Source organism: Aedes albopictus, chromosome 2 (assembly GCF_035046485.1).
Source record: "Aedes albopictus strain Foshan chromosome 2, AalbF5, whole genome shotgun sequence".
NCBI lineage: Eukaryota > Metazoa > Arthropoda > Insecta > Diptera > Culicidae > Aedes > Aedes albopictus.
The window spans coordinates 403711733-403726161 of record NC_085137.1 but is presented as its reverse complement, the minus strand read 5'-3'; the positions used below and the strand labels follow the sequence as shown (position 1 = coordinate 403726161).

At 39.2% G+C, this 14429-nt stretch overlaps 2 protein-coding genes across 3 annotated transcripts in view; one reads left to right on the top strand and one right to left on the bottom strand.

Annotated features, from left to right (window-relative positions):
• LOC109413839 (neogenin) overlaps positions 1–14429 on the bottom strand; it is a 636710-nt gene that overhangs the window by 521375 nt on the left and 100906 nt on the right. The gene's annotated exons all lie outside the window — the stretch shown is intronic.
• On the top strand, positions 7750–12921 carry LOC134288445 (uncharacterized). The gene is made up of 2 exons (XM_062853345.1): positions 7750–7868; positions 8346–12921. Exons 1-2 carry the CDS (start codon positions 7854–7856, stop codon positions 9606–9608), a joined length of 1278 nt encoding a protein of 425 aa, XP_062709329.1. The 5' UTR covers positions 7750–7853; the 3' UTR covers positions 9609–12921.

Here is a 14429-nt window from a genome sequence, read left to right as displayed (position 1 = left end):
ATTTGACATCTCACCGTCGTCATTAAGCAACGGCGACACTTCAGATGTTTGGCCAACAGCAGTGTGGCCAGCAACGGTAACAGATATCATGATGCGATCACTGTAGTTTAGAGGCATTGGAAGGCGCACAAATTCAATAAATAATCGCCTAACAATTTTCCCGAAACCACGTTTGCGATATCAACCGGCTGCTATTGCGGATTCTTTGATTCTCCTCACAATAGTGTTGGAAATAAAAAACACAGGCGAGGCTTTGTTCTCCAAACCCAGGCACTGACTGATATCGCTACCAGCTCAGTGCCTCTCCTTTATTCAATCTAGGTATAACATATTTACAATTTATTTCCATTTACCTACCAGTTGATACCTAGCTCTCCACTGAGCTGTGTGATGCACCCAAGAATGTACCTACAATCCAACAAATAGTAGCCTTATAATAGATGTCAAAACGTAGCCTAGACCGCAGGTACGCGTGCATCGACGATCGATGGTAGTGGTTGTAACAAAGGGGTTTCAGGAGAGTTCCAGAGATTATCAAGGAGATTCAGTAGCGTTCTAAGGGTGTTCCAGAAGGTGTCATGGGGTTTCAGGATGTCCCAAGAGCCTTTTATGTGATTCCAGGGAGGGAGTTCCAGGTTTGTTTCATGGGTGTTCCAAGAGGTTTCAGTAGCATTACAAGAGCGTTCTGGAGGTGTAGCAGGAGACTTCGAGGCCTTTCAGAGTCTCTCCAGGGGCGTTCCAGGGGTGTCCTATTTAGTTTCTGGAGGTTTCAGAGACGCTCCTGGAGTGTTCAAGGGGGTTTCGGGGAACTTCATGAGCGTTCCATAGGATTTCGGTGGTTTTCAAATATTTAAGGAGTTATTCACGACCGCATATGCTGTTGAATAAAACGTTTATAACACGCGGATAAATGGAAGAATGTACGGCCTCCGTCATGTGCGACTTCGTGTTGATTGGGGGTCCCAAGAGCGTTTCAGGGGCGTTTTAGGTGATCTTAAGAGGTCTTAGGATCGTTCTATGAGGGTGGATAGACGTTCCAACGGTGCTCAAGAGCCCCTTCCAAGGAACCCCTCTAACACTCGTCTGAAACACCCATGTAAGTTGAAAATTAAAATCTCACACAAATGTTTAATAGATACAGTCATACCTCGATATAACGTAACCTCGATATAACGTAACCTCGATATAACGTAACCTCGATATAACGTAACTCGATATAACGTAACTTTTTTTTTGGATCCAACTTTTCACTATTTAAATAATTAGAATGATTTACAAAATTTTCAATATTATATTACACCCCTCCTGGAACCAAGCCTGCTATCCAGTTATGGGTTATATGACAAATTTCAAAGTTTTATTAGAATTTTCGGTGTCAATGTTTATAAGAAATGTTATATAGCTTTTCACGGAACAAACATTACATCTTCTACTCATTATTGACATTACATCCCTACTGGAACAAAGCCTTTAAACTCCAAACGAGATGACAGTAGACAGCATTGGTAGTGAACTCGATTTCGTGTGATACTGGGTGTAAGAACGCCAGTAACGGTCCGCTTTGTCTTAGAGTAAATTTTGCAGAAAATCACTAGAGAAATTCTCTGATAAATCCCTGGAGGAACTTCTCGAGAAATCACTGGAGAAATTCGCGAAGAAATCCTCAGAAGAACTCTTGAAGGAATTTCTAAAGACATTCCTGAATAAATGGTGCAACTCCTGAAGGAATGCCTGAAAAAAAACGTGTTTTATCCTCGGAGGAATTTCTACCGCAATAAACACAGTTATTCCTGGTAACATTCAGGGGCAGTCCTTAATTACATAAGAAACTTCTGTATAAATCTCAGCAGGAACTTCTGGAGAAATTCGTGCACTGGTGGAATCCTAGTTGGATTTTCAAGAAGGGTCACAGTGAGAATCCATGGAAAAAAACTCAGGTTGAATTCCTGAAGTAATTTTAAAAAAAATGCGCGCAGGAAGAATTCCTGGAAAAATCAAATTAGGAATATCTGGAGGAATCTTTGAAGAAATTTCTAGTGGAAAAGAATTACTTCTGTATCTCAGAAGGAAATTTCCAAGGAATTACTGGAGAAACTTCTGGAGAAATCACAGAAGTTTTTCTAGCGGGATCTGAAGAGGAAATCTTTTGGAAACTCAGTCATTGTGCTGGATTAGTTGCAGCAAGAATATCTGGGTGAATCTTTTCGAATACCCCAAGTAACACACCTGTCTTAGAAGAGTCACAACGGCGCAGGTTTTCATGGCGCAGAAGTCACTGCGATTTACTTCCAACAAGTAAGAATTCATTTGTTAGAAGTAAGTCACAGTGGCTCCTGCGCAACAAAACCTGCGCCGCCGTGAGTCTTCTGCAACAAATGTGTTACTTGGGACTCTTCGAACAGGAATAGTTGAAATATTGGAACTTTTTGGAGGATCCTTGCAGGAGTGACTGGAGAAATCCTAGTAGAAATTTTGAGAGGAACGAAAGAATTAAGCCTTGGAAAAATCTTGGACAGAATAAATCTTGAAAAGCAAATCTCTTTGGGGAATCCTACAGAAATCCCTTGAGAAACCACGTGGAGGAATCATATCAAGAACATCTGAAGCAATTAAGGCAGGCGTTCCTAAATATATCATAGCAGATATAAAATTCAGTAAGAATTTATGAAGGAATCATAGAAGATTGAAGGATCCTTGGATAAATATCCTTAGAGAACTTCAGGATGAATCACATGAGGTATTTCATGAGGTACTCAACCAGGAACTCCTGGGTGAATTCCTGAATTATTTCTAGAGGAATCCCGAGAGGAATTCCTGGAGGCATCATCGGATTATAATTTTGCCTGCGTCACATGGATGTCTTACTTATAATCACACCAATAGATAACGCTTGACCTTTGATCAGGTCTAGATGCAAAAAGGGAGAAGAATCTTGATATATGTGACATTGGATTAAATAGTTAAATAAAAAGAGACATGCTAAGTATTCGAATTATGTATGATCTTACAAAATTTTAAAAAAATATATAATATTCAATGATGAAAAAAATATATATAAGAAAGGCGGGAAATCACTGTTGGGTGATTAACATAATCTTTTTGGTAATTTTTTTTTTCAAAATATGTATTTAAAACGAAATTCGTGAAAAAAAATTATGCTTCGATATAACGTATCTTCGATATAACGTAACGAAAATAAAATTGCAGTTCCGTTATATCGAGGTATGACTGTAATATAAAATTTAGATGTCTTCGATATTACATTACCGAGCTCCAAATCATTTGAAAATTGTATTAAAAAAAAATCCGCCGTATCCTTTACTTCGCTAGAGGACTTCACAATCCATTGATTCCAAAACGCCCCAAATTCGTTCCGGGCCATCGGTTTCACTGTTTCACATCGCGGTACAAACCTGAAAAAATGGAAAACAGAAAAAGCGGATATTAGTTAATTTCATCTCATTAGCAAACAGCAAAACTCATAATCGCCTAAACGTTTGTTTGTTATTTGCCACGAATTGCAAAGAAGGAAAAAAAAGTGTGATAATGACACCACTCTTCGCCAACAAGCGGAGCGAAGCGACGACGACGGTTTGTTCGTGCGAAATGATTCGGTTTTGGTAGTTTTACGAACCGCAGCAAAACAAAGGAAACAGAACAATAGAGCAGCAAACTAATAAAAGGTCATTATCGAATGAGGGCGTGGTGTGGCCGGGCAAGCCATTCATCCACGTCCCGACGCGACGGAACGATGCCAGAATTGCGAATTGGACCTAGAATTGAACCTTTTTTAATTTGAATCACCCGGTTTTGAGACCCGAGGACAACAACCACTTCCAGATCATAGGCAAACAGATGTAACACTTGTGATAATTTGCGATCGAAATTGTCGTCGCTCAATACTGACAGCGCTGTGTTTGTTCAACCGGACACTAGCTGGAGGCAGTGTGAACGTCAAACTGAATTAAAAAGGCGAGTAATAATTACGTCTGTTTGTCTGTGTCTTGGACGATGAGCGCAAAAGTTTGTTTCCGGTGATGGTGATGTGCCATTCCACTCTGGTCCCCGAAGGGAATGGATCCCGTCGTCATTATCGATGTGCTAATTTTTTCTCCTGCCCTGTGTTTGTTTGTGCTAAGCAAGCTTTTAGCCTCGTTTGACTCCACCGGAGATCAAACGGTGCGGTACGGTGCGTGGATGACGTCCGTACACGGATCAGAGCTTTCTGTGTTGGTGTCCCTAGGGGTCGCTCGGATGGCACAGTATAGCTCAGCTCTCAACCGAGCGGATAGGGGATAATTTACATAACAATTTAAGTTTTAATTGAATTTTTGGCACTTTCCGGAGGTGGTAAATAGCTGGTTGGGTGATTTAGGGGATAACATTGATTAAAGTAATCAGATTAGGTAAGATGATAAATGACTTAGTGGTCCTTGGGGACTGGAAAAGGTGTTCATTATGGCGAGAATTATGATAACAAATTGTCTCAAGATGGAAAGCTTGTGCCAGGTTTTGCCTCCCTGCTCCCTAGTTTTGAGCTACCCGATAAAAATTCTGCACGCTTGATTCAAAGGAAAAATCCCTCAACTATTCAGCATCTCAATCAACATGATTAGAAATGCTTTTCGTTTGAATTCGCAATGCTGTCAGTGTTGACTTAAGAATCAAAACAAACCCACCGGAGAAATCAACTAAAAATCACTTCGATTTGCACTAATGTACAAAGCAGTACTGTCCAAATGAAAAGCTGTTGATTTGATAACACTAGTTTACAGCATTTTTGAACTCGGTAAGCTGATGATTATTTTTGGTGTAGAATCATGCCCTGAGTTCGAGAACGCGAAGGAAAAAAAATACAGTAGAGCGGAAATTTTTTCGACTTTCCATACAAGGTTGATGATTTGAAATCGATTTTTGTTCTATTTTTAAGCAAAGCCGCTCACTTCAAACATCTCATTCTCCGTAATCAATGCTCCGATTGAGCTGAAATTTTTACTGTAACTCACCTACATATGATATGTCAAATAAACGTCGAGAAAGAATTTTTCAGTTGTTTTTTTCTTATTGAAAAAAATACATTTCTTCAAAAAAATTTGGGAATTTTGCTAAAATTTAAGAAGATCGTCCCTAAAACTCGCCAATATCTTGAATTTCATCAATCTGACGCAAATCCTGTATTCAGATGATCGAATGGTATTGTATTCAGCTTTTAATTTATGGAAAAAGATTTGAAATTGGTTGAACAAAACCCAATATATTTGAATTTTAGTAAATTACATATTTTGAAAAGTTACAAAACTCGATATTGAGCTAAAACTCAAAAACTGTTCTACTTTAAATTTTTTGAAGGTCGATTTCGAAATCAGCACTAAATTGTGCTTCAAAAATTTTGGTCGTTGACAGAAGTTCACGACTTTCGTTTTATTTTGTAAACTTGTGTAATTAGTGCTTTGGGCATGCAATTAGAAAATAGATTAAAAGTGGTAGAAAGTGTTTTGTTTTGATTCGCACTTCTCTATCAGATGTGAAGTAGTGTAGTATTAGAACAGATGATTATGACTCTCAAGATCCTGGTATCAAATCTGGGTGCGGGGGAACGCTTTTTTAATTCTTGTTTTGAAATCAAAACATATTCAACAACGAATAGAAGTGAAGTTCCATTAATATTGAAGAAGCATTGGATGTTCTTTTCCAACTGTTATTCAATTGATATCGAATGTATTGAACTGTAGTGCGAGTCCAAGTGCCAATCAATTTATATCAGCGTGCAGATTTTTTACCGTGTATGTGTGTAGCGTATCAGATTTAGGGTGTCTTACTGCATCACTAAGTTTTCAAACGAATCATTGACTTTTTCTTTTCAATGATTGTTTGCCTCGCATTTTTGAAGTGATAAAAAACTGTCAATTCTGCAGCAACGCAGCAGAAAAAGTATCATCGCAATCACTGCTTGTGAGCATATAAAATGATACTTTTTCATACGAATATTCGCTTTGGTGGCAGAGAATTATCACTTTGAAATTTTGAGGCTCATATCCAACATGGCTGCCGATGCTGATGATGCCGTAAGAAGCCTTAAAAAAAGACACTACACACCGTCTTCAGCCAGAGGCTGTACAGACTGAACACATACGATACAAAGTGGTCCAGTGAAGGATTTTCCGTTCGACGAAAAGTTTTCTCCGACTGGAGCAGGAATCGAACCCACACTCCGTTGCTTACAATACGCCTAAACAGCTGGTGTCGCTAACCGCACGGCCACGAAGTCCGCAAATATAAAGCCTGTATCCGTAATATTCGGGACACAGAAATACACCTGTAATTCTGCAATAGATACATTAAAATTGCTCAAATTTGGCGTAATAACATCTTGAGATGTGTTCATTTCACCTACTAAATTTCATGTGAATCGTTGCAGTACTTTTTGTTGTAGCAACGAAAGAGTAGAATGTGCGCCATTGAATTTTGTACAGACCCTAGTTTTGCTTGTCAGCGCTGTAACTTTTGAATTTGGCGTAGAAAATGGCTGAAATTTTGAACACAAATCTCTCAATCTACATTTGTTGCACAGGCGAAATTTCAAAAAAATCGATGCACTATCAACAATTTTATAGTCGAAACATGTATTGGGACTGAACGTGATTTAAGCCCCTCAGACAGCAATTAGTCAGCACCCCTTATTGTTTCGATTGTAGTATTGAAAGTACTATATCAATAACCATCAAATTTTGCAGGCATAATATACACATAATCAACTATCTTCAATAAAAATTTCATGAAAGTTGGCAGAGAAATTCAAAAGTTATGAATAGGCAAACATCGCACATGAAAAACACGAAAAATTTTTACTCACACTCACCCATATCAACACCAGTAACTTTCAAATCAATTGATCAAAGTTGATGAAATTTTACAAGAAAGTGTCTCTATAAGCATCAGAACTGCTAACGAAATTTCATTATTATCATCACAGAACTTTGAACTGTAGCGTAGAAGAATCATCCATTATGCGAATGAAAATTGATCATGATTGTACAAAATGCTTAAAACCATGTCTGTTTGTTTTTCATCCACAGTTAAAAGTAATGCATCGATTCTTATGAAATTTGGCACACATAATAAACATACACCAAAGAGTTCTCGGTCAATTATTTGGCCAATTTTACCGATTCATTACAGAGCTACAGCCGTACTTCTGCGTCCCGATTATTGCGGATACAGGCTTTAGAATAAAATTCATTTGAAATTTTCGACTGAAACCGTTGTAGTCTTTACTGCTACGATAAGCTCATAATTCGGTGGGAAATAAGTTCTCAATATCAATATAAAAAATTTGACTTAATTTGAAATTAATAATAAGAAAAATAAGTTATAGTAATTTCATTTATTTTTATTCAGATGACATGGTTTGATTTGGTCAGATGATTCATGGTTTACTACAGATATCAATGTGTATCAAAAAGCCTATTTCTTTCTGTAGCATCTAAGTAGTCTTTGATCAAAATGTACATTGACAATCTTCAGAGAAATAAATTCATTCTTTATTCAACCACCAACCGACAAGGTTCAGTTATTTCATTTGGCGACTGCGGGTGCAGATTATTCGACCCATCGACGGCGGAGGTTAACTACTGGAACTAGTCCCGGTGTGTCACCATCTGATTTTGAAGGAGAAAACAAGATTGAAGCAGAACAGATCAAGAAGCGGAAGTCGAGCAGAAAATGACAGTAGCGGAAATCGAGGGGTCAAGATCCGGACAGCGGTCAAGATTCAGGAAACGGAAGCGTAGCGGTCAAGATTCGGGAAGCAGATTCGAGTACCAGGCGGTATCGTAAAACACGAACATTTGAAGATGGCGTGGCCGATGGTATGTACATTTTAGTTGAGAGATTGTTTTTCGTTTTTTTCATGTTTGTAGTTGCCTTGGAAACAGTTCCAGAACTAAAATATTGCAACTAGAAATTCAGGATGCAGTACGTTGTCTGAATATAGAGATTATTCAGAGCTTCGGAACCTGAAAGTTGATATTTTAGTTTCCTAAAACGCAAACCAAATATGGAAAGCTGTTGAATTCAAGATGGATTTCAAAGCAGGAAAGTTTGGGTTGCCCATAGAAATTCATTTATAATGAAATGGGAGCAACAGAGACCAAACAGGATTTCAAATAAAAAAAAGTTTGGGTTGCCCATAGAAATTCATTTATAATGAAATGGGAACAACAGAAACCAAACAGGAAAAGGTAGAGCGTTAGTAGGACTAGTGTATGTTTTAATAATGTATGGTTAATGTAAACCACTCTAACATTCATTAGATGAAGAAGTTATTTCATCTTATCCCCCGCTAGGTCAATCCTCTCATCCCACCATTCGTTGAAGACGCAGAAGGGAGCGTAGCCATTCGCTGGGAGGAATGGAAGAAGCAAATTAACGCGTATGTAGATTGGAGAGGTATTGAAGACCACGAAGCCAAATTCAAAACCCTGGCGTTATTCGGTGGACCGGATATACGGAGAATTATTGACCAGATCGATGTGGACGAAAATCATCTGATCGAAAACCGATACCATCTGGCTATTGAAACACTGGATGGATATTTCATTCCCCGAATCTCCATCGCGTTCGAGTTGCAGAAGTTCCGGCAAGCGTCTCCGTTACCAGGAGAAAATATTGAAAAATTTGCATTTCGACTCCGGAAGCTTGCTGAAAACTGTGAACTTGGCGAACAATCTGAAAAGTTGATCGTTAACCAGATAATGTCGACCACGAAGGATCTGAAATTAAAGGCAAAAATTCTGAAGAGTGATTTACCCTTGAATCAAGTTATTGCTGCAGCTCGTGCTCATGAGTCGTTGCAGTCTCAGTTGGATCAATGCGAAACAAGCGCAACTCCTTGTCCGGCGGAAAGCGTGCTGAAAATCAACAAAATGAACCGACAATCGAATGAAACATTGAGGAACTACAAGCAGGAGAGGTGCCCCCGTTGTAACGGACGTCATGCATTCAGAAGCGACAACTTTCCTGCTAAAGACCAGAAATGTCGTATTTGTGGAATAGTTGGACATTTTGCCCGTTGCTGCCGTCAGATAAGGAAACATCGCAACTCTACCGAAACCACCAATTCTAACAGACCAAGCATCAGGAAGAAGCAGTACATTCGAGAAATTGAACGCACGGATGATGGAGCCCATACAATGGATGCAGAAGCGGAAACATTCGATCTTTTCCATCTGGACTCGAAGAAACGGACAGCGACTGTTTGCATCGGTGGAGCTGCCATGAAACTCATCATTGACACTGGAGCAGATGTTGACGTGCTGTGTGATCGCGATTGGAAAACCTTAAAGGAAACCGGATTTATGGCGTTTAGCGTGAGAAAGGGGAGCAAGAAATCGTTCCAGGCCTATGGAACCAGCAACAATCTCAAGGTCCTTGGAGAAGTTGATTCGGAAATCACATGGAAAGGGAACACCGTTGAAACTACACTGTACGTTATCGAGGGAGGAAAATGTTCACTCATGTCCGGAGATACAGCCGAGAAATTGGGATTACTGAAGTTCGTACAAGCTGTGGATAATGTGGCCTTTCCCCACATGCAAGGTAATGTTTAACTAATTTGTAATTCATAAATCATAGATATAACAATAAATTTACTGAATGGAACAACATTTCTATTAGGGATTGTGGCGAATATAAAAATTGATAAAACAGTCTCTCCAGTTCGACAATCAATTAGACGTATTCCTTTTCCATTAGAAGCATTAACCTTAAAGAAACTTAAGGAACTGCTTGCTCAGGACATAATTGAAAAGGTGAGCGAAGCTTCTGAATGGGTCTCACCCATGTTGGTTAAACGGAAGAGCTCGTCAGAAGTCAGGATCATAATAGATTTGCGTGAGGCTAACAAAGCTATCGTTCGAGAAGTACATCCATTACCTACCATGGAACAAATGACATGTAAAATTGGCGGGAACAAAGTTTTCACGAAACTTGATGTGAAACAGGCATTCCATCAAGTATTATTACATGAAAATTGCCGTTATATAACCACTTTTATATCGCCTCTTGGTTTGATGCGATACAAACGATTAATGTTTGGCCTATCCGCTGCACCTGAAATTTTCCAAAAGGTGATGGAAACCTTATTCGCCGATATGCCGTGGCTCATCATTTTCATTGATGACATATACACTCAGGCAAATAAACCTAAGATTATCATAAGGTCTAACTTATGAAATGGCCTTTTAACAATTCATAACGACTAGATTGAATTTCATAAGGTCGGTTTATGACGCAGAATCGACTCACTGTTTGGCTTTTATACAAATTTAGCAAGACGATATTCTCAAGCGTCGATAGCCGCGTGGGTTGGGCACGAGCTCAGTGATCTCGACGTTCATGGATCGATTCCAGTCTGCATCATTTTACGATTTTTCTGCTCTTTTCATAAGTTTATCTTATGTAATTAGGTCATAAAAAGCATGTTCAATTTTCATAAGGTATTCTTAGGGCATCCATACTTTACAGTTATGGCTAAATTTCATAAGGTATTCTAATGAATTTCGGTAGTTTACTTCGCTGAGTGTACTGATACCGGCTAAAAGCAGAGATGAACTTCATCAACGAACAAAGGTTGTGCTTGAACGTCTCCATCAACACAATGTTTTATTAAATAACGAGAAAATTGTTTCAAATGTGGAAGAAATAGATTTTCTGGGCTATTTGATCTCCGGTAGCGGTGTTTCTGTTTCACCAAAGAAGTTAGAAGCAGTACAGAAAATGGAACCGCCACGATCGTGTGCCGAAACTCGGAGCTTTCTCGGACTTGTAAATTTCGTTCACCGTTACGTTCCTGACATGGCTACACTCACATTTCCGCTAAACAGTTTGACACGGAAAGAATCCAAATTTATTTGGGAAGCTGAGCATCAGGAAGCGTTTGATAAAATCAAAACCATATTACTGAAACATGAGACTCTAGGATTTCATGATCCTAGTGATGAAACATTCATAATTGCCGATGCCAGCCCTGTTGGATTAGGTGCAGTACTAGTACAAAGGCACAAAGGAGATCATGGTCGTATTATTTGCTATGCATCCAAAACTCTTTCTCCTGTCGAAAGGAAATATGCTCAAACGGAACGTGAAGCTCTTGCCTTAGTTTGGGCCTGCGAAAGATTCCATGAATATGTCTACGGTTTAACCTTTTGGTTGATCACAGACCACAAGCCGCTGGTATCGATATTTGGAGATCGCTTGAAGCCTTCGCCTCGAATTGAGAGATGGAAGTTGAGATTGATGTCTTACGATTACAAAGTCATGTATCGTCCTGGAAACAGTAACATCGCAGACGTACTCTCTCGCCTTTGCCAACGTGTTTCCGATTCCGATCCAACGTTTGATGAAGAATCTGAAAGGATCGTGAAAATTTTAGCCGTGGACACATGCCCAAGATCGGTGTCTTTGGAAGAAATTGAATCAGCTACAAAAGATGATATTGAATTGCAAGAACTTATTCGATGGATACCTTACCCGGCAAACCGATGGCCGAAAACATTGTCCAGATACAAGAAAATTGCCAGCTCCTTGATGTATGATGGAAACTTGATAATGAAGGATCACAAAATTGTTGTACCAAGAAGCTTACAAACAAGAACTCTACAGATAGCTCATGATCCTCATCTGGGTATATCATCGATGAAACGACGCTTGCGCACAAAGGTTTGGTGGACTCACATGGACAAAATGGTGGAACAATTTGTCCAAAGCTGTTCCGGATGCCTTCTGGTTTCCGAACCCAAACATCAACCTGTTTCCAGAATCGAAATGCCAGCATTTCCGTGGCAGAAGCTGGCTATAGATTTCATGGAAATACCTGGGGGAAATCACTTGCTAGTGATTACTGATTATTTTTCGAGGTTTCAGTATTTCATAATATAATACCTGTTAGACGTTTATAAATTTAATTTTCATTTTCATAGATATATTGAAGTAGCAAATCAATCAACAATGACCGCAAATCTCACCATAACCAAGCTTCGAGAAACTTTTGCCCGTTTCGGTTACCCAGAAGTGATTGTATGTGATAACGGACAGCCTTTCGCATCGGAGGAATTCGCAAGATTTTGTTCAGTTAACGGCATCGTCATTCAGCATACTGTGCCATATGCTGCTTTTCAAAATGGTCTGGTAGAAAGGCAGAATCGAACCTCTTGAAAACCATCCGAATAAGCGTCGCTACTGGGAGAAACTGGAAGAACGATCTTCAAGATTTTCTGCATTCTTATAGGGCTACACCACACTCATCAACACATTTTAGTCCCGCAGAATTATTATTTGGGTGGAATATTAGAGATAGACTACCACCTATCAGGAGGAGCGTTGATGTAACAGAAGCACGAGAGAATGATAGAAATTCAAAAGAAAAAGGCAGGTTATACACTAACATGAAGAAACATGCAAAGTATTCTAAGATAGATGTAGGCGATCATGTTCTTGTGAAGAACATGTTGAGAAAGAACAAGTTAACCACAAATTTTGCGTCTCAGCCACATATTGTGCTTCAGCGGAATAAGACTAGACTCAAACTAAAGAATCTTGAATCTGGTGTAATTACAGATAGACACGTGAATCATACAAAATCAATTGTCACTAATAATCCACTTTTAACTAACTTAACATCATCAAACACAAAACTAAGCGATAAACGATTGCGAGACGAAGAACAACATCAATCGGTATGGTCCAAACGTTTAAGAAACAATCGTTCATAATTTGTTAACTAATATATCATTATTGTTCATAAACTATATTATTATTTGTAAAATTGACAAAGGGAGAGAATGTAGCATCTAAGTAGTCTTTGATCAAAATGTACATTGACAATCTTCAGAGAAATAAATTCATTCTTTATTCAACCACCAACCGACAAGGTTCAGTTATTTCACTTTCTGTTTCTGTATTTTTCTCTTACTCTCGCACTCTCATTAGCTCTAACTCATGCTCTGTTTTTATACTATTTCTTCCTCTGTCGAAATAACTCAGAGATCTTCATAAACTACATAATTCTATTAAAGGAGGGAATGGATCTATAAGAGTGTTACGCTTCATATTAAATTTCACAATTTACCATACAGAAGATTTTTCCAATGAGTCCTGGCAGAAATCTCTGAATGAGTCCCGGCAGGATTTCCCATAGAAATTCTGGGACGGATATCTGGAATAATCCTGAGAGGAATTCCGGGTGGAAGCTCAGCTGGGCTCCCTAACAGAATAACAGAAGAATCCCCTGAAGGAATCAGTGGAAAAATCTTTGAATTCCAAGAGGAATACTTAAGGAATCTCGAGAGGAATCCTTGAAAAAGTCCCAGAAAGAATCCTTCAAGGAATACCAGCAGGAATCCCGACAATATACCTTAAAGAACACATATTCTCTGAAAATATCTAGGCAAAAATAATTAAGGCAATACCAGGAGGAATCCATGAAGTATTCCCAGCAAGAATCCTTGAAGAGATGCAGACTAGAATTCCTGAAATAATCCTTTTGGGATTTTCCAAAGCAATCCCAGCGGAAGTCTCTGAAGTTATTTTTTAAGGAATTCTGTAGAGTACGGCACGAACACCTAAAATATCCAGGATTGCGTGAAGCAGAATCCTCGGCAGAAATCTACATTCTTTCATATTTCATTTCGGGAGGAAACATAACAGAAATGCCGAATAGAATACCTAAAACAACCCTTTAAGGATTTTCAAAAGGCAATCGCTGCAAAAGTCCCACATGATATCTCAAGAGCAAAGATGAGAATTGTCGGACAAAAGAGGCACAAAACAAGCATCAAATAAGGCGCGTCAATTACTTTTCAGTGCTCAGGAGCAATCCCTACAGGAAATCCGGAAAGAGCATCTTGAGGAATCCGGGGAGAAATTCTGGGAAGATTTAGGAGAGGAATGCCTGGAGAAATTGCAGAAAGAATTCTTGAAGGTATCTCGATAATATATCATCTCATCTAATCTTATCTCATTTATTATCCTACACTCTGTTCAAACCCTCTGCTTACTACCTTACCGTCTTGCTTGCCCTCTATCTCAGCCCTTCATCCTAACCCTTCTCTCTGCCCTACTCTCTACCCTAACTCTTTATCCTACTCTCTCCTCCACCCTTCACCCTCTCTTTACCTCACCGTTTACCCATCCACCTACCCTAACACTCTCTACCTTACCCTCCACCCTCATCCTCTACTCTACACTCTACCTCATCCTCTACCCTGACTCTCTACCCTACGCTCTACCAAACTCTGTACCAAACCTTCTACCCTACCGTCCACTCTACCCTTTGCCTTACACTCTACTCTGCCATCTACTTTAACTCTCTACCCTACCATCTACTTTAACCCTTTCCCCTACCATCTACTCTAGCCATCACACAAACTCTC